General features: G+C 37.5%; 1 protein-coding gene across 2 annotated transcripts in view; it reads left to right on the forward strand.

The window, feature by feature from the left end:
• Positions 1-21469, forward strand: part of LOC131036128 (AT-rich interactive domain-containing protein 5) — a 70152-nt gene extending 48683 nt beyond the window's left edge. For both annotated transcript variants that reach the window (XM_057967941.2, XM_057967942.2), the window contains exons 13-14: positions 20696-20788; positions 20903-21469. In XM_057967941.2, the coding sequence (XP_057823924.1) occupies positions 20696-20788; positions 20903-21004 (195 nt within the window). In that variant the 3' untranslated portion in view covers positions 21005-21469. The remainder of the gene's footprint in view (positions 1-20695; positions 20789-20902) is intronic.
• The last annotated feature ends 598 nt before the right edge of the window (positions 21470-22067 follow it).

A 22067-nucleotide genomic window follows, 5' to 3' on the forward strand; every position in this document is an offset into this window, starting at 1 on the left:
TTGTAATTTGCATTAAGAGTCACATGCATGTCCTTCAGCCTTACATGTTTTTGCTCAAGATCTTCTACTACCAGCTGAGAAAATTGGACTACATGTGATGTGATAGCTACAACCTCAGATGTAGTAGTGTCTTCAAGTGTCCTCACCACTGCATCTCTTGTCTTTTGTTGTCCACCTTGCAAAACTATAGGTTTCTGAAAATTTGGGGCTTTAGACCATAGAGCAAAAGCCTTTAGGCTTATGCTTACCCCTGACCCATGCTCTCCAAACTTTTTGGCAAAAGTGGGGTCCTTCTGCCGCATGATTTGATCTAACAAGAAATTTTTCTCAAAATCCCAGCCGAGAACAAGAAGCATGCCACTATTTTGAATCATCTCCCCGCCTTCTTCAGGGGTGCATTTGAAACTACTCCTATCAAAATTCCTATTCTCCTCATCAGATAAATTCTTTAACTTTTCCCTAAGCCAAAAGGATTTAAACTCGGGAGAGTTTACAAACTTGTTATTAGCCATTAAATTCCTTGAAGCAATAATTCTTTCATCATCTGTTTCTTCTATAGGAATTGTACTTGGGATGATGGGTCTATCTGAATCATTTAGGACTTCAACAACTTCATCCTCATGAAATGTTTCCTGTGGGGGAGAAGGTGGTGGCACATTTGTATCAAAATCTTCTTGAATGTCTACAAAATCAGACATCTTCGCTTTCCCCTTTTGAATCTTTCTTGCTTGCTCAAGAGTAGCTTGCTTTTCTCTTTGTGCATTATGTCGAGAGGTTCCAGGGGACAATTCTTCAACTGTTACTGTATTTGCCTTCATCTTGTACACTGTAGGGGCTGGGTCAATTGGCCTTTCTTCAAATTCTACCCCTTTATCCTTGGCATCCCGTCTCTCCATCTCCATTTTTATTATGTCATTTGCCTTTCTAAGCATGAAAGACGTAGCAAATCACTCTGAAAATTTCTGCACATACCCTCAAAATTAGGATCCTCCTGCTTCCTTTCCCTCTCCTGCTTCTTCATGAACTCCCACTTTTTTCTTCTTTGATCTACATCGGTAGGGAAAGTATTCCTGATTAGGTCCTCTCTTTTATCAAAAGAATGGAAATAACCCTTTTCCTTTAGCTTATGTATCCTAAGATCATTTATACATCCCTCTGGGTCAAAATACCTGGCTTGGGCAACCTTTAATCTGTAGGTTTTTACCAAAAAATCTTGTATCTTCTCCAAAGTATCACAGTCTACAATGAATTCACCAAAAACAGTCACCCTAGGGAGGAGCTTCCCTCCCTTATCAGTTTTGATCTGATCCTTCTCCATCCACATTATTTGCCAGATGAACTCAAGAAATGCTAGCCTTGGAGAAACAAAAAGTGGCAACAAATGGGGTACCTGCTCACACTCGTAGACGCTAATGATAGTGCAGTTGCCATAGAAAAAGAAGTCCCAAAATTACGGGTGAATGCACCCTTAGGATATACAATTCCATCAGCCCTGCAATTATTTACTCTCAAAATTTTGATGATGTCCTTGGGCAGCCTTGACGACCCAATTCCGAGCCTGGATAGAATCTTTACAACAAAATGGTCAAAGAAAACACTGTATTCACCATACCTAGACCCCTTATCCCATACTTGTGTCCACCTCTACACTGGCCACTCAAAACCTGGGTATGGGTCAATAGTCCTTATATTCAATTTTGGAGTCTGGACCCTAGTAAGCCCTGTTTTGATAAAGAATCAGATGGCACATTAAAGAATAATGTTTGAACTTCAGCTTCTCATCTTTATTCTTTGCTCGTATTAACCCCTCATGCAACTTGTCATGTTTAATAGTTGCAAAATCATACAACTCATTTATTGAAGGGTGCTGGATGTTGATGGCAATCATCATGAAATCAATGGGCATTTGAGTAAGCCCATAGTCAACTCCAAGAATCTGCCCCAATGCATAGCAAGTCTTAACAAAATAGGGTTCAAAGCATTCCAATTTGAAAGGTTCCCTTTCAGAGGGCAGGACATAATTATGTGAATTTCTGAAAAGTTTCCTCATGAATGGAAGAACAAGGTCCTTTGTATACCTCTCTTTTTTATATTGGTAGTCCCTTTGGAGATTGCTCCTGTTGATGCCCTTGAGGGTAGACCCATCTAAACCAAAACATTCAACAATGGCCCTATGTGAGATGTCCAACATGACATAGCCTTCTACAGTTCTCACAGTTAGACTTGGGGCATCATAAGCTTTAGCCAATTTTCTTATCAACATAGGCTCAACAAAAATATTTGGCACCACCAGCTTCCCCATATTCAAAGTCCAAGGGTTGGATATTGGGACAAGCTTATCTTTGTAGCCATAAAAATAATAAAAAATGTCCCAGCCCCTTTCCTTTGTGAAAGCATCTCTGCACCTTGCCTCCTTATCATTGAAGGTAATTATGAGGCTATCATTCATAGCAGAGCCCTCAAATGATTCCAAGAAGTCCTGGTGTAGACTCCTTGTTTGTCTGGTTGGCCTTTGAGCAACCTCTTCTAATCAACTTCATGCTGCAATTCTTTTGCAGTCATTGCAGGAGCAAGAGGGGTAGTAGGCACTGTTGTTGTCTTTGCCTGGGCAGATGATTCTCCTATTGATGGTTGCCTAGCCGGCCTTGCAGCTTTGGGAGCTAGCTTCTTTGTAGGAGCAGTTTCCTTAACCTGCTCCAGAGAGTTTTCTTTCTGAGGATTTTGCCCTGGGGGAATTGGGGTTTCCTTAGTAGGAGGAGGAGTTTCAGTGGTGGGTGTTTCAACATAGGCTTTTTTGGCAACTCTTCTCCTCTTCTGAGATGGTCTTCTAGCTTTGGGAGCGGGAGCAAGCTCATCTGAAGACTCACTATCAGAGACAATAGTGACAGTCTTTCGAGTTGTTTTTCTCTTCCTCTTCATGACTTTTTCCTTTGGAAGGGAGATAGCTTCGGCCTCCTCGGATGCTTGCGGGACAATTCTAGGGTTTGGCTCTACAACGGGAGCATTCTCAATCGTTGGCATGGGTGCAATTACATCAATGGGGACAACATAAGTAATCTCTAGTATTGCAGTGCTAGCACCAGTTTCAGGGATATTCTCAGTAGTGGGAACAACAGAATCCTTAGCAAGGGAGGCCATTTTAACACTTAAAACAAAGAAGCCCTAGAAATTAAAACAGACGCAAACCTACAGGTTCTAGGGTACAAAAAACTCTGCGTATGCACAACTATAGCAGCCTAACAATGCACAAGGATGGTGAGATAATCGACTTACTAGTTTCTTTTTTGCTTGGCTGAAATTGTTGGAGGGCGCACTGATTTGCTGAAACTCGTTCTTCTTCTCGCTCTGGAATGCTCTAAATTCTCTTTCGGATGTAGGGAAGAATACCAATGAATTCCTATTTTATTGCGTCACCATTAATTCGTTTGTGCCAGACAGAGGTGGTCGTTGGCGCTAGATTTGAATTTCATCTCTTGATCAGGAGATAAACAGTCAAGATTGCCCTTTGACAACTCTCTAATGATGACATGGCATTCATAAGACTCTCTTGGGCACCTTAGACTTGTCAAAAATTATATCATTTGAGGTACTTTTACCATCCTATGATCTTTACCATCTTTGCGGGATAAGCCTTCCTTAGATCCTTCTTGTTTTCTTATCACGCACCATCTTTTACTACCTTGGCTATCCCCGCGGGATAAGGTTCTTATGTATTTAGTTTGCTTTTTTATCTCGCGACACCCGGGAGCATCCTTTTCACCTTCGCGAGATAAGGCTTCATTATCCTCCTTTTGTTGGCATCTGTCTCTTCTTATCTCGCAGCACAATAGTCATCTTTGTTTTTCCTCGTGAGATAAGGTTCTGAGCATGTCTTCTAAGAATCTCCTTATCCTGTGCTACTCGTAGCTCTCTATTTGTTTGCTGCTTGAAAACGCTTTCCTTTGTGTGTTTACTCCACGCGGGATAAGCCTTTTAAACTTATTCTCTCTTATCCCACAACCCATCTCTTATCCCCGCGGGAATGCGCGGGATAAGAGATCCTCTTGTTTTTGGCTTGCAACTCTTATTCTGCGACCACTTTCGAATGGGCGAAATTCCTTGCAGGATAAGGCTCCTTGAGAATCCTTTGTTACTCTATATCCCACAAGACCAACCTTTGTAGATGGAGAATACAACGGGACAAGCCTTTATATTGATTACCCCTTTTTATTGTCTCTTATCCCGCATTGTTATTTTGGCGGCTTGGAAACCTTGCGGGATAACATTTCCTTTGCAAGCTTTAATCACTTCTTATGCCGCTAGTTCTTCTTGGCTTCCCTAAGACACCGCGGGATAAGACTTTCTTTAGAGCTTCTTAGCCTCCCTTATCCGACGTGGTCATAGTGCACACAAAAACTGTTGCCGCTTACGTGAATGCTCCTTATCTTGCAGGATCCTTTTGCTGTTACGAAGTGACTGTGGGATAAGGGTTCCTTTGTATTTGCTTTAGATTTCTTATCCTGTGGTGCTCTAACATTGCTTCAAATGTGCCGCAGGTTAACACTTCTTCTTGAGTAGTGTCATTCCCTTATCTCGCGGGGCTAAGTCCTTTTGCTAATCTGCTCGTGGGGTAAACTTTTCTTCATATTTCCTCTTGACATGCTTATCCCGCACAACAGTGACACTAAGGCAGACACTTAAGTGAATCTTTTGAGCACGTAGAAATTTGCTATGGGTAACACGACCATGTGAATGGGCCTCTCTAGGGGATTTTAAGACGTTAAGTCTCGGGGATTTGGCAACACTTAAGAATATAACGAAAAACTAAAAGAACCGCTATGACCGGTGACTTCTAACATGTTGGGCTGGTAAACAGACGTTGAAGAACCCTTCCGACGATGACTTAAAACATGGGCACCGGTGAACGCTGGTCAACTGCAAAATATAACATAAGTTGGGAGAACAAAGGGGAGAACTTTGACAGGCATATAACCCCTTTTGAAAAACCCTAAACCCTAAGTTTCAACACGCAGGTAGGGCACAAATAAAACCAATTTTAAACATTTCCAATATACCAAAAGCTAAAAAATAAGATGACAACTATTTGAAAGTTTTTGTTTCCCTCTAGATGCATGTTTGAAGATAATACTATTGTCCATGAACTGCAAGTGAGAGGCAGCCTTAACCTCATCAGGAGCTTCTTATTTCCATATGTTTTCCTTCCATCTTTGTAGCTGTTATACTATAGCTAGTATGATGAAGAAGTCTTTGGGTGATTTCTAGTATTACATGGGGACATGTATGCAAGGCTCTAGGTGGTGTCCTCAATGTCCAGGGATCTTTTTCTCCATATATAAGTTCTCAATGTTCCACTAAGTTTCTAGGCAAGGGATGGGGGGGAAAGAGTAGGGAATGAGAAAGAGGGGGATATGGTTTCGTAGACAACAAAAAAATTGTCAAATTTTGGGGACAATGGGGAGTTAGCTAATAAAATAACTTCCACAAACTAAAATCAATTGGAATTTAAAAAACTAAATACAATGTGCTGGATTTGCAATGACAATCCTTCCTCATTTAGATTTTAAGAGGCCTTTCGCAATTTTTTTTCCTTAAGTATTACCTTCTTTATTTTCTTTGCACCAAATGGAACAGATTGCATTTCTTAAAAGAAGGGGAGATCCCCTTCATGTTACCAAAAGAATCATTAATTGTGGTCCTTGTGAGGGAATCCTTGTTGATCCTAGAACTTCCTTTAACATTGTTATTGAAGAATATGTTTTAGATATTGATATGCAACAAGATTCTTATGGTGCATTAGGGGTGTCCCTAAAATGTTATAATGGATTATATATTGATACATTGGATTGTGTGATTTTACCTTTAGAAGTTGGCCCAAAGGAACTTCTCATCCTTGCGCATGTTATCCCCTAGACATTCTTGGATTGAAAAAGCACAAGCTATCACATTTGTCTTACATCAATGTCTTAGCTTCATTTATGATGATCAAGTCGCAACTTTTCCTCATTCACCATTTCACCCTTTATGGGCATCCACAAACATTATGATTGACTATTTCATTCATAAACTCGCTTCTCTTCCTCATGTGTATTGATTCTATATTTGACATCTATAGATATTGTGAAGAGAAGAACATATCATCATCAATGTGATTCTTCAATTTCTATTTGTGCGACAATTCTTGAGATACTTGCAACCGCAAAGGGGCTTTGACATTTATGAACTCCTTCACCTACTTTTGCTACGCAACCTCCACAAGCTCCATATGTCCAACCTTCCCCCCTACTATGTAACAGCCTCTAAACTTAAATTAAGACACCTACAAACTACTCCCAAGTGATCTCAGTTATCTTTAATCCTAATTCGCCTTCTTATTCTCCCACCATATTGCTGCCTCTCCTGATAGTTGATAGGCCTCCCAGGCTGCCTTGGAGTTATCAGAGTAGTTTCGGATTTTGAAGTATTTCTCCATCTCTACGAGCCATGCTTCAACAGTGTTTGTTGTTAATGTTTGTAGCCACAGGAGATTTCATTTACCTGCAATTTTACTATCATCGACTTTCGTATTATGAGAGTCTCATCCTTGCTGGCGCGATTTCCTTCTTTACCGTTTTCATCCGTTAGTGGTGCTGTCATGACTCGTATTCAGCTCCTGTCGTGGTGGAGTAGGAAACGGCTTTTTATGTAACTGTTGATGAGCTTTGGTGTCTCTTGGCCTTCCGTCTCCACCGTCAAGAGATAGTACATGCCCTGCTGGTTCCTTATATTATGTTAGCTGTCTGTTTTGTGCGTGGGAAAAGTATATAAGAAAGACAATCCATTTCATATGCATCAGTGTTCATCGGAAAGTGCGGAGAGAAGCTTGGATAGCATTTGTTTCAGTGATTTTCGTATATGACTGGTGTATGATTATTTCTGGTCGCAGAGAGTTTGTGTTAAGCGTATTGTAGAAGCCAGTAGGCTTTACTTTATCAGTTATATGTTTCTGCTGTTGATTGTTAAGAGTTAACAATCTTGTTTAGACTATTGCTTGTTTAAGCTTAAGGACATTGTATTCAGTTTGGTGCATTCAATAAAAGTTTGATTTTGGTGTGGCTGGGTTTTTCACCCTTAGGTGGAGGGTTTTCCCAGGATAAAATTCTGTGTATCTTGTTCTTGTGAGATTTTCTAAGTTTCAGATTTCTGTGTCATATGTTTCTATTTCTAACATTAACATCCGTAGATGCAACAGCAAAACCTTCAAATTTTGGTGGTTTAATCTTCTTCATATCGTTAGAGAGTTCATCTGCTAATTGGTTTTTCCTATTATTCATGTTTAAGGCTTTCTGAGTGTTCTTCTTTTTGTTCACTCAGCCTAGTATGTTTTTACTCATTGAAGTTTCTCCTTGATTGTATCATATCCCTCATCCTTTGACTCTTGTTGATCTACGATTCTTCTTTCCAGATTAACAAGCTTGTCTTGGGTTTTATTCATAATTTTCAAAAGCTGGTTCAACTTGGCCATAGGATTGTTGGTTTCCACTGTCCCCCCATTGTCATTTATAGAGTTATCCATATTTTGGTTTTAATCTACCCACAGTTAATTAAGATTGTTTTATTAGTGAGTTTCTTTTCTTAAATTTAGAACATGTATCCATATCAACACAAGTAAAGGAAAAACACACATCTCACAATGTATACACAACCAAAATTTTAGCTTATATTGTTCAAACCAAAAATGTTTTACATTCTTAAGAATACAAAACAAATGGTTCTCTACTGAGAGTCGCTATCACTTTTTGTGATAGGTTCTTCTTGATCACTAAATTTAGAATAGGGAACAAGTCTGTATCCCGGAGCGGGTATACGACAATCTTTGGGATTTTTTGGCTCAACTCCTATCATTGGAGGATTCTCGACCACTAGTTTGTTTTCCATTTCAATTTCTTTAAGAATGGAAGTTCTAATTGCCTCCTTACTAGAGGCTGCCCATTTTCGTCTCTCTCCAAAGTTGTTTAATGGCTTTAGCTAGAGTTTTAGTATTAGATGGTAAGGTACACCATGAGTAGTCATGTTTAAGTTTGAGTTTCCATAAATGGAAACACATTGGATCACGTACCTTCTTCAGTGGAGTTCGTCGGATCCACATCCTGTGAAACACCGACAGACTAGTTTGAGTTTTCTATGTTTCTAGGTGGTGAGCCCAAGGTTCAATGTTGAACCTGATAGCTTTGATACCATATGTAACAGCCTCTAAACTTAAATTAAGAAAATAGTGAATAATTCATCATTTCAAAAATAAAACTTGCAACAAACTATCAACTTCACCTGAAAGGAAATAATAACTAACAACTTTTCATCGGAAAATGAAAAACTAACTAATTCAGCTGAAAGTAATTGACTATAAGAGTAGTTAAAGAAATATACTTCATATGCTTGAACGAGAAAGATAAATAACTTTACTTTGACAAGGAAAAGATAAAAGTTCAGAGACTACAATTCATTGAGCTTCATTTAGATAACTTATAACAAGCCTCAGTATAGTCTAGAAGAGGGAGAGCATCATCAAGGGCTTTTCCACCCAACCATAGACTTGGCAATCTCCTGTACACCTTCCAACTGGAAGTGGCCTGTACACCTTCAAACTGGAAGTGGCCCTCCCCTTTGTGAGAGTAGTAGACTCAATTGCCATCTTGCCATCTAAGCCTGGTGTTTAGAACCTACACGTAACCAGTCGGTCACACACTATAGGTACCTCTTAACTAGTATGATCATCTAACCAGTAGGTGTATCTGGTTCAAGTGAACTGACGGTCACATGCTTAAAGCAGTGGCACCTTGGCCAAGGTTTCAAAGTAAGTGTACACAAGCGTTGTCAGATTTCACCATCCTTACCCGAATTGTTCACACACAAATTCATTCACTCAAAAGCTTCTCCATAACAGGTACAATCTGACCCATAGTGCATACATGAATAAGATCTTGATAACTTGACAGTTGATATCACAGGCTATATGACCTTAGGGATTACATGACACTATATGTACAGCCTCTGTTGTTTATACGATTCAACTATCCCAGGATTAACAAAGATTCATCTAAACACATCAAGAGATCTGAGGTAAGGTTCCCATCAAATTACTATAATTAGAGAACAGTTCATAATTATGTTCAGATTGGCATTTGCATTTAGTATTCTAAGTCCAGTTCCGACATAAATAATCATAAGCCCACTCTTGGACTTCCAATCTTACTCAGGATTGAACAAAGGTTCTCAGGACAAGTTACGTAGTAATACTCTCAAGTAATGACTAAACAAGATAAATGATATGGATGCAACATGCATGATCCGTAGAGCAGTTAAATGAAAACACTATATATTATCAAAAATAGAGTCCACGAACTGCTGCTCTATCATGCCATTAGCAAGGAAAGCAGACAGCCTTTTGTTTTGAAATCATTCTTTCATATCAGAAATATAATCCTCAACAATGCAAAAAACACATTCAACTTCCATGTCTTTATTAGCATCCATAAGAGTAATCGATACTATCTTGTTCATATAGAATGGAAAGAATAAACATGCCTGCAGATCGATTATGCAGATATGATGTTGCCTTCACTTAATGGATGATCCCTTCTACTCCTGCTTATCCCCTCTAAGCATACCAAATTCCTCCCAATCCTTGTTGCGATGCTTAAATATTGCATTTAAATGCTGACAAAGATTGTCAATAATGAGCAGACTGAGAGAGCCGATGGTTAATGGCTCAAAAAGGATATAATGCAAGCAGGGTACTTCGATGGACAGAAGCTGAGATAACTTATGAATGCAAAGTAGAGATAAGCCAATGATTCTATTTGAAGAGTTATGTTTAGTAGACAAACTTCTCCTTTCCCTCACAAAGGTTTTCCATCATTCGCCCCCCTCATGCTCCCCAAAGCAAAGCAAAAACTATGAATAATAATGTCGTGCAAGAGTTTTGTCTCCCCTCACGCAAGGACAAGGAAAACACCACAAAGTAATGCATACCATCTTGTTCGTGGTTCATGCATGCCAATCTTAGGAGGTGGTGTGAGTAACATCTCCGCCCAACTCCCTGTAAAAAATAAATAGCTTCGGTCTACATAACCGATAGCATTACTCCTAATAATGTATTAACCAGTGTTCCACGAGCGTTGGGGACGAGGGGACGTAGGGACGCGTTTCCGGGATGGGGGGACCAAGGGCCTAAGTTTGGGGGCGGCGGGGGGACGACGACTGATATAGTTATACTGATACATATACATATAGTACTTGAAAAACTAGTTTTGAAAAGATGTATGATAGTATTACAGTATAAGAATTACATTTCAAATGAGACTATAGGAAATTTGAAATACTAAATCTAAATACCAAGATTTCTTCAATGCTAATTGTGTTGTTATATGGAGCCTAATCAGACTCGGAGGTTAAATTTTCCTTACTTCTATCGGCGCGGTTTCCCCCTATATTTTTCAACGGGGATTTGGGCAGCGCCCCCAAGTTGGGGTCAAGGGGCATCACCCCTTGCGGGGTCGAAGGGCAGTGCCCCGAGAGGCCAAAAATACTTTTATTATTTTCTAAAGGAGTCGGGTGTTATTTTTCTATTGGCCCATGTCCAATTAGGGTTACCCCTTAACCCCCAAAAAAGTCACTTTTTAAATTTTTTAAAATTTTAATTTTAAACATTGCATATACGTGGGGGCGACGGGAGACGTCTGCACGTCTTTCGAAGGACGGGCAGACACCCAAACGTCTCCCAAGGAGACGTGGAGGTGTCTCCCACGGAGATGTGGAGATGTCTCCTCGTCTCCAATGGTGCTTGGGTGGCGGTGGTGGGACGACAGGGGATGTCGGGTCCCCGTCCCCTTGTCCCGGAGATGTCCCCGTGTCCCGGAGATGTCCCCGTCTCCGAGACACGACCAAAAAGGGGGGGGATGCGTCCCCGTGGAATACTGGTATTAACACAATGAAGATTATATATAAGTTATATTTCATACCTATATTCATTTATATATACATGTATTTATACATATGTACACATATATGCATGTGTATGAGTATGTATGCATGCCATATATATATATATATTAAATTATTAAGCTCAAGAAGACAACACATTCACAAAGACGATAAAAGGGTAAGACCAACCGCCTACTAACTTACAAGGCGAGACAACCACCTAGATGGCCAAGGTGACGACCAACTTCTAACAATTAATCTTCAAACTCAGGGTTTGATGGCAAGTTCTGTCTCTTCCAGAGTTTGCAATCCTCTCCTTGATGATACTCTCTCTCCCTCCTGAGGGCGTAGCTTATCCTGCATACACTTGGTTACAGGAAAATAGTTAGACCAATCTTATCTTCTCATTAATCTCATATATATGTATATAATAATGAAAAGATAGACATTGCCAAAATAATCATTCATGTCTAACTATCAATTTAACTTAATATTACTCATTCACATAAGAAAGCAATAAAATATCAATGTTCGGCTATACACACATTTGCATCATTCAAAAATAAAACCATTGTTTGAAAGAGGAATGTAACATACACTGCGACTGAATTCATCCTAGGAACTATGGTCCTCCTACCTTTTGGATAAAGACTTGGTCTCCTTACCTTATGCTGTAATGCCCGCCAAAATACCCTAGAGAAATATACCAAAATCTACTAGCAAATAGAGATAATTTACTACTAAAAAATGAATCATCACATAACATGAATGCATGAATAACTTAAAAACGTAACCTTATCCATCATTATGTAACATAAGTGGAAATAACATATATCAACTTATCATTTACATCTAACTTTCCTTTTATTTCATTCAATCAAAAATGCATATGTGATCATAACGATAGTTCTACTCTACGCAAGCGAAATAACTTTATTTTCATTAGCAGCTCATTATGAAACCTTATGCAATGCAATCTTTTCCCTAGGGTATCTCAACTTCACTACTTGACACACATCACATAAACACTTGGAATGCCATATACACATAGAACTTAATTCAATCTACCATTTACTTCTATTCAACAATGATAATCATTAACACTTAAGCATGTTTCTTTCATGACACATATTTCCTTTAGGTTCATTAAATATTCCAATTCCAAATGTTCCTAACAACCATATTTCCTTCCATTAAAATGCAACATAACTCTTTTAACCATTCCTACATTAAGACTAGATTATCTCACGAGATTCATTGCACCTTCTAGGAACAATGCTAGTTCACTTACACAAGTAATCACATCACATATCATCTAGATAACTACCATTCACTTAGCAAGTACTATAGCACCAAATATAATTCTTTTCCAATATGAATCCCATAGACTACACATATAATCATACCCAATTCATGAACTCAATGCAATACAAATATAGGAACACTAATCATTCATTTCTAACATAGAATCACATAGTTCCTTAATACACAATGAATGTCCAGTACAACAATGAATACATAATTTATACTTTTCCACATCATGACCTATTACCTTCCTATCTACCATTACATGAAGGGACATATCACTAGAGTACAAATCTCTTTCATATATGAATCATCTAGGTATAATGTCTCTCATTCCATTGCATAGAAATCAGTTTCATGCACAACCACACCATGAAGAACTCAAGAATCCATACATATACTATTTTGATTCTCTGTGTAAACTATTCTCATTTCAAATAAGAGATTCCCACTAATCTTAAAGCATGTTTCTCAATATGGGACACATCTATTCTCAAGTTAGTAGATTCATTATGCACCATAATCTATATATATATATATATACTTCGCATATGCATCAAATCAATTCCTTAAGAGTTTTATTACTTTCACAAGCTTATACATGAACATTACAACAAACACTACTCTTTCTTTTTCCCTATCAAAGACTAATATTGGAAGACAACCACATGAAACCATTAACCATGAGAGTACACATGATCTACCAACATAAATTATACACAATATGGAATTTCCATTATCTAACCATCACATAAATAACATTATTTATTAACATAATACATATGATGTTTACAACATCCTTTTTCCATCACACGATCATAGTCTCTACATCATCACATCCTAATACATAGGAATACATGATACAAGTACATAATCTCCTTGGTATTTACAACATCATAATGATACAATATGTTATCTCAAATACCTTGAATTCAGCTTCATAAAACCATCTACATAAAGAGGAACCATAGAATCCACATCCAAGCATGCTAATATCCAATGAAGAGCATCCCAATGGTAGAAGGCATCAACTACCTGACCATGTGGAACCAAAAAGGAACCACCCCCCGTGCTAGGAGATGACAAAGGTTCCAACCCACACTCAAGACCTAAGCTAACACCTAACCACCAAGGTTACAACAAGACTCAAACAAGATCAACATATAAATCACAACACAAGGCTAAGCAAATCAAAGAAACCTCCAGAGGCAAACCAATAAACAAGGGCATATGGCTAATGGACTCATGTAGGGAGGAGTGTCATCACATGCTATCCTCACAAAGAAGGGGCGAAGCTTCACCCTGATAGACATGTGGAACCATCTCAACCTTGGTGCCATTCAAGGGAGATTGATTTACCGAACGCGCACGCTTCTAGGACTATGAGGTGGGGCCACAAACCAATTTATTATCTTGTTTAGTGAATTCCTAAGTACCCAAACCCACTAATCAATTATTAAGATTATCACTTGCATTACCATAAAACTCTCCATGTGGTTCCATAGGTCTAGACCTGTCTAGAGATCTAATGCACATGACCTTGGTCCTACACATGCAAGAGCCCACTCTCCCAACCATGGACCATAACCACAGGGTAGGTAAACATCACAAAACATCATTTTACACTTAATGAAGGCTCACATGAAACATGAAAGTGCTCACAATATCATAAACAACATTTTGCACAAAAAGGAATACATAGGGCCTCAACATTCTACAGTGAGGCAAAACACATCTCACTGGAGCCATAAATGCAACCCTCAACAGCAAGGAAATCTCCCTCTTGCTGGAGCAATACAATGCATAGAATCACCTCAACGATAAGGCATAAACCCTCTTATCGGAGCACAAAATACACCATAAAAGATCAAAATACATCATGAGAGAGACCCTTAGATTGGGCTACCTTGGCACATTGATTAGCGCCCTTGGAATGAACAGTGGCGCCCCTGGTATGTAGGGTAGCGCCCCTGGTATGAACAATAGCGTTTTTGGTCCAAACAATGGTGTTTTTGGTTGTTTTGGTGGCGTTTTTTGGGAAAATGACCAAAAATGCACTATAAACTAGTCAAATTGATAGGGCACTTGCCCCAGATCAGCAAAGGGGTCAAAAATGACACCCACGACCAACTCAGAGGGCCTGAAAGATGCAAAATTCACTGAGGAATAGCAAAATTGCAAAGTTGCATACACAGGAATTGAAAACAGTGAGCAAGTCTTTCTCCCATAGTGCTCAAACTGAGTCCTAATGGACATAGCATAAAAGGGAGATAACCAAGCAACATAACAACCACATATAAACATTAAACATGATTAAAAATGACTCAAACATGGTCACAATCATCTCTCTAAGGTCTGCTCCCAGATTCACAATACACAGGGAGTTGAAAAATGGCTCCCGACAAACAACGAGGAGTCCAAAACTCATACAAATCATACTGGGACAAGGAGACTCAAATAGATCAACCATAGGGAGTCCTAAAAGTTCCAAATCATATCCATAAACACATAATAACATTGAAGGAGGTAAAACAACACTCACAAGGATGCACATGAAAATATTTCCAGCAAACAAACATTCCACAAACTGCAAATAGTCAATCTGCATCCCTTCCCTTTTTAATTTCATTATCAAATTTCAATTACAATTCTTCCAATACAAATTAAATTCCTCAATCAATTCCCCAAACAAAACCAGAATCAAAATATTGCAGACACAGGGAAGACAATCTTTCCAGAATTTAAAAACTTCAAAAGAGAAATCCATCGACCTGCAAAATGCAATCCAAAATGGAGAAGAAATCTGAAGTAGAATGGACCTTAACAATCCAAAATCCTCTAGCCAAATCTTCAATTGAATTCCAAAACCACTTCCAAAATTTGCCGGATGATTCCCCCGACAACAGACCAGGAAGCCAAATAAATATAAAAATCAAATTCATTGACTATAGTTCAACCGACCAATAGAAAAATTCCAAAAACAATTTGATATACCTATTATCCCAAAGTTCAAGAAATGCATATAAATAAATATATTCCTTACCTTCCTTACCCAGTCAGCCAATCAAATAAAAGGGTAGGTGGGATACACACACACACACACAGATATATATATATATATATATATATATATATATTAAACCCATTAACCAAGGTGTAGGAATAGTATTTAATAAAAATATATTGTCAACACCCATTAACATGAAATAATATTATTTATCCAACTAGCAAATAATAAGCCTCACACATTAAATAATTCCCTCAATAAATAATTACAAATAATTAATAATCATAAGAGCCATAAAATAAAATAAATAAATATAATTCCCATAAATTAATATTTAAATAGAAAATCAATAAATAAAGGTCAATTAAAATAATAAAAAAATATCAAATAAATAATCAACAATAAATCAAATAAATTAAATTAAATTGATTAAACAATAAATAATATATCAATTAAATGAATAAATGAATAATCTATTCATATATACAATGACAAGTCAACATCAATAAATCATGCCATAAAGCTCACATAGCCTCAATCAACCCATCAAAAGGGTCAAGCAACATACAAGACACTAACCGACGACCAATATCATGACGAACTGACAAGTTATACATCTTAAGCCTAGAGTGTGTGAGGGAAACTATGTCATCTCCGACAACTTGCCATTGCGATAGGACATGCTCAGACATGTGGGACTAGGTGGAGTCGGTGTTCGGTACCTGCAATCCTGCAACCACGAAACAAGATACGTATACAACATACATATATCATGATAAACAGGCAAGTGATAGAGAATCACAACACCATATCATGTTCGCTATGAGTGATATGACATCATCTCTATTCACGAAGACAATAGAAGACACTCACAAACATTGTAGCATCAATTTAATCATCATCATCATGGAGTAGGGTTAGCATAATCATAAAGTCATCAAATGCCATAAGCAACATAATCCATCTCGAATATGAGCACGTATAAGTTCATCAAGCAAATACTTCATCATCAATCATTCACATAAATCATCAAGGATCCACTAAAAGAAACTATCTAAATGAGAAGACAAAAGATATCAAGATGTTTACAAATCTAAAAGTGTTCACCACACTCTTTCATTAAGGGTGAGTCTGGGAGAGGCACTGCATATGCCATCTAGACCCATGCCAACTTGTACACTTCCTCCACTTATATCTTGACTTCTACCCACCCCTCTCATCAACCCATGCAAATACCCTAACTTCTTTAGTTTCTAGCTCCAAAAATCACCATATCTTTTCATCTCGATCTCCACCACCTCTATCTTGTGCTCCTATCATTATAGTCCCCTCTACACCATCTTTGATTCTTTTTGTTCATGATACTCCACCTATTATTTCTTCCCTTACACAGTTTTCTCCTAGTTCCATTCCTACACAGCCCAAACTCATTGTTTATTTTGAGAACATTCTCTAACCGCTTTCCCATTACCATCTTACGCCACGCCTTGCCACAGGTCACAATTTGCACCATGCATGTATTGGTGGTGGTGGAGCCACTGATCACTTCAATTTTGACTCTTAATTGACATCCATGCTTTCATCAGACTATGAAATTTTCGTTGTTATCTTCTCCTATTCCTATTGAAACTTTCACAATTGTTATTGCTTTTGAGGATACCATATTTCATTCAATTCACATGCCATGATCATTCATGATACACTTATTGATTAGATTCTCTCCACCTTGTGCATTCGTTGTTTCCCCTTGCTGATTCTATTGTGACCACCATACTTGAGACACCTTCTACACTTGATGCTATTCTTCCACCTCTTGATAGTATGTTTGATGGTGCTTCCAACAGTTCAATTTCTTCCTTCTTTACCCTAGTATTGACAGAAATTTAGCTGGTCCAGTGACATGTAGATATTGTCTTTGACACTAATGGCCTTATGGTTGACAAGGTCACACTCAGTTGTGATCCTTAGATGCTTCTTTCTTTTCCGTACTTTTCTACATATTGTACCTCACTTGTATTGTGTTTGTTTTTCATTTATCCCTTGCTATGTGGATGAGCTATTACATATGCCTACACTTGTGGGACAATGTGTAATGTTATTTTTTATACCCCGTCTACTCTATTTGTTACTTGGCCTAGTTCTACTTTATATATGTTATCCCATCCCTCTTTAATTATTTTTGGGGAGGATGCAAATTTTTAGGGCTTCAGACCCCCCTCATCATATTGACTCAAATATTGATGGCGTGCCTACCATCATTATTTCCATTTTCTTTTCACATGTCATACTACCTAATGTGCCTTTCCAACATATGTTCTCATTCTTTGTATTTAACTCCTGTTTCTTTTGGGGATAATGCAAAGTTTTACAGCTTTATGCCTCTCATGTTGACCAAACTATGACATATTTATCAACCTTCGCCCTCGTATTTTTCCCCTATCCTATTGCTCCACTTATTTTCCTGTGGTTGCTCTGCCAAAGTCAGAGAACAAGAAGCCTAGATTATGTTGTATTTTGCAGCATCCAAAGGTCAAGCAATAGCAGTAGCTGAATTATTACAGTAGCTGTTGAATGAATGGCAAAGTATAATATCATAATGTTGATGTGGGTGTAGTAATCCATACACACTTGCCCCAAAAGAAGAGTAATTTCTGCTGTAGGGAGTATCTGAAGGATAAGGGTCATTAAGAAAATCATCATACACATCGTATCAGCTGAATTGCTGTGGAATACTGTTGTTATTGTGATTTATTAGGATTTAAAAATAAAAAAAATGAGCTTTTTTGTGTTTCATAAGGGCTAGTTTGTAGTGGATGTTAAGATGTGCATACCTCTTTAGGAGATGTCTTCCATAGTGAGGGGTTATCCCTGGGACTTCCGCTAGTTTTGGAATGTTTCCATATTTTCAGGAAAAAAGGGATCGGGGTAGGAATGTTTTCAAATTTTCAGAAGAAAAGGGGTTGGGGTAGGTATGTTTCCAAGTTTTGAAAAGAAAAGGAGTCGGGGTAGGGATGTTTACCAATTTTCAGAAGAAAAGGGTTAGGGTAGGCACGTTCTGTCCTTTTGTCCTCCTGCCCCTTAGTGCCCCTTTCAGCAAATAGCATAACACCCATTGGGACACCGGCCCTGGGCATATTGTTGAATACTGTAATAAAATTCTCTATTTATTTTTATTACATTATAATCTTTTTGTTTTTTTATGAAGTAGGGTGAATCCTGCATTTTTGTGTGATTGTTGTTCTTTCTTGATGTTTCATGCTGTTTAAGTATTTATAGTTTCCCAACCTACAAGATGTAGCTTGAAAAATAAAATAGAGATTCTATTTGATGGCTTTATTAGCTTATACAGAGTAATATTAACTTATTTATTAATTGCACATAGTCATACATTGAATCACACAAAGCACAATATTGCTATAAAGAACTGTAATTGTTATTGTATTGATCTGGAAGTATTGTATTGAACTATAATTGGTATTGTATTGGTATGGAAAGATTGATTGCTATCCTTCACTCAGTACATGTTAACTTCTGTGTTGAATAGATAATGAATAATCAACAAGAGATGAGAATATTTATCTTTCCAATAGAAAGCATCACGCCAGACCTTTGTGGTTACGCAGAAATTTGTTCGTGATAATGTTTGCTGTGAGGCAAAGGAATAATCGATGGTCTGGTTGGAGCTGATACATACTGAATGGCAGTGTTGTACAGAATCGACCATGTTAGTTAGCCACATGGATTGTTAAACTCTACAGTGGAATTTCCTTTCCTTTATTAATTATTCCCTGCTTGATTGCTGCATATAAACCAACATCTTCAAGTCACCGTTGAAAATAGCATTTTTGCATGATTCAGGGTAACACTTAGTTTAAACTGACCAAGTAAAGGTACAACCGATACAATTTTTATTATCTTAGCTCTGAGTGAAAATACTTTTCATAATTGGTACTGAATTTTATTTAAGTTACCTGGCCTTAAGATTTCCAATATTTCCATCAGCTTTGAAATTTGCCGTTTATGCCTATTTGCACCTGGTTGCCTCTTTTCCACTGGACAATCAACAAGATCCCATGTGTTTTTTAATGAAATTATTATAGTCAACCGATGATCTTTCTTTCAGGTGTTTTCAAAACAGTTGAGTTTGCTAGTGCCTGTAAATGTAATTGGGTTTTTAATAGCGTTGTTACCATTATAGCTCATTAGTAAATAATTAACCCAGCTTTGCACCTTTTGTCATCTGAGAATCCCATTTTAATATTCTATAAAAAGTATTTGTGTTGTTTTGTTTCTTTTTTTACTTAAATCTATGTTATGCTCTACTATTGTCCAAGCAGACCTAAGAGTGATAACCCATGAAAATATTGTTCCCTTTTCCCACCTGGGCAACACTTCAAAAACACAACCAAGTTTTTTTTGGAATAATCACATCTAATTTTATATTATTTTGGAAGTGTAGTAAATATTAGATTCCATATATGTTTTTTCGTGGCCTGTACATCTATCTTCAGCAAATTTAAGATTTTGCTTAGGAGTTCAAAATCATATGAAAGTACTATTTAAGTTAATATTATAAAATAACACTTACAAAATCTCTTCTTCCTGTTTTGTAGTTGTTTGAATTTTGTAATGCACTGTGGCTGTGTCCTGCATCTTGTACTAGCCATAGCTTAGTGATCGATGCATATTTCCTGCTTTAATCATATACTGTTGAAGTTGGGGGCTCACAGACGAGCTTTAAAGCCTCTTCCTCTGACATATCATAGTATGTACAGAGTCCAGACTTTTGCAGCTTAAAGATAATGAAACCTCTTTCTGCAAATGCATGGTTCTATATTCATGTTTGTTATTAATTCACGAGGAATTACCTGGGTAACTTCTGTGATTTTTATAATGGTGACTTGAAACTACCACTAAACATTTATCAACATGTTGACATTTTTCTGATTAAGCACCATTTACTATTTAAATTTTTTTCTCATTCTACAGGAAGATGCTAGATAAATGATTGAAATTAAGGCAAGTAATACAATTTTTCACAAGAAGCAAGTATTGGCTGATGACAATTAGTTGTTATCGAGCAACTTTTTAACATGATTATTTATCATAGACCTGAAGAGAGACAAGTTTTCACAGACAAAAGTCAAGATAAAAACGGATCACCTTGTTAGAACCAAGCAAACATATTTGGTATAATTGGAAATATCGTACTTGAAAAAAAATATTTTGAAACAAAAAAAAGCAACGAGTATGGTGAGTCTGTACACACAAGTAGTACGGCACATTGGGGGGATACTCCTGTGTTTATTCAAGTATTGAATCCTTTTGTAGGTTTGTACACACTATGTAACACTGGTATTTATTGCTTGTGTCCCAATAGCCTTAAACAAAGAATTTAAGACTTTTTTATATTTGTCTATGCAGGTCCGGGTTCAGTGTGATCCAGCAGGTCGCTTGGTTATTTCTGGTGATCCTGAGCAACCTGACAATCCATGGGGTGTGACCTCTTTCAAAAAGGTGAAATTTGTATTTGACATACAACTTTTTTATAAGATATTGATCTCAAGTTCCACTATCTTGAACTAATTTTTCTTTGCAAGCGATGTATTTCATAAAATCTGTGGTTTTCAGGTAATTAGCTTGCCATCAAGGATTGATTCCCATCAAACGTCAGCAGTGGTTACTCTTCATGGTCAGCTATTTGTTCGTGTTCCTTTTGAACAATCTGACTAGTAGTGTATGATGTACTATCTCGGCTTCCTCTTAAGTTTTTTTAAGCTCGAAGGAAGAGGATTACAAAAATGGAGCATTTGATGAATCAAACTTATCAAATGAAGCAAATGGGGGTAATTTCAAGCAAAGAAAAATCAGGAAGATTAGAAAAAAATCACCTCCATTCTGAGGATTTTGCTAATCTTTGGTTTAGAATTTCATATGAAATGTTGGGACTACTGTTTGAGTTTCGGTAGTCTTTAATGAAACTATTGAATGCTATAATGAAGAGCATGAGATAGTTAAATGCGGACTCCCCTGCATTGCATTGTAAAGCTTTGCCGCAGGTCATTCCAGTGGCTCAACTACTAGCTGGCTTGTTTCACCTACTTCTTTAATGTAATGTACCATAATGTGCTGTATAAACAGAGTAATGTAATGATGTGCAAGACAGCATTAATGAAGGGAATGAGCGCCTTACTTTGACTCTTGTGAGTGAATATGGCATGGTCATTATTTAGTTGTAGCACATCAGTGTCATATAGAGGAAGGCAGTGAGATGAGTTCCTTTAGTGATTTCACACTGCTAACGTTGTTTTATTGATGCACAAATTAGTGACCAATGTAGAAAGGAAAAGAAATGACTGTGGGCCACAACATAAGACACACCGACCTCTTGGAGGGCTAATATTGATATTTATTTGAATTTAGTATATAGATTGTTTGAAACTTTGAATTTTGAAGAATCCTTAAAATGAGGATGCCCACTTTTGTGCTTACTTGTGGAATGACCATAAATTTCTACATGCTCCTAAAGCTTCGTCAATGAGAAAAATGGCTAGAGAGAGAGAAGCCAAAACTGGGAATTACATTTATGGTTCATTCGCCTTACCAACTTAATTGTGAAAAAATGTTGTTATCCTGAGATGACCATAAATTACATGGGTCAAGTACCATAAAGATGAGAAATCTATGGTTTTTAAGTCATCCCATGCATTGGTTTTGCTATTTAATGATTTGAAAGACTAACCTCGACTATAATTAGTTTGATTCAGGTTGTTTGCTGACAAAGATTTAATAGAAA

Source organism: Cryptomeria japonica, chromosome 4, assembly GCF_030272615.1.
Source record: "Cryptomeria japonica chromosome 4, Sugi_1.0, whole genome shotgun sequence".
NCBI lineage: Eukaryota > Viridiplantae > Streptophyta > Pinopsida > Cupressales > Cupressaceae > Cryptomeria > Cryptomeria japonica.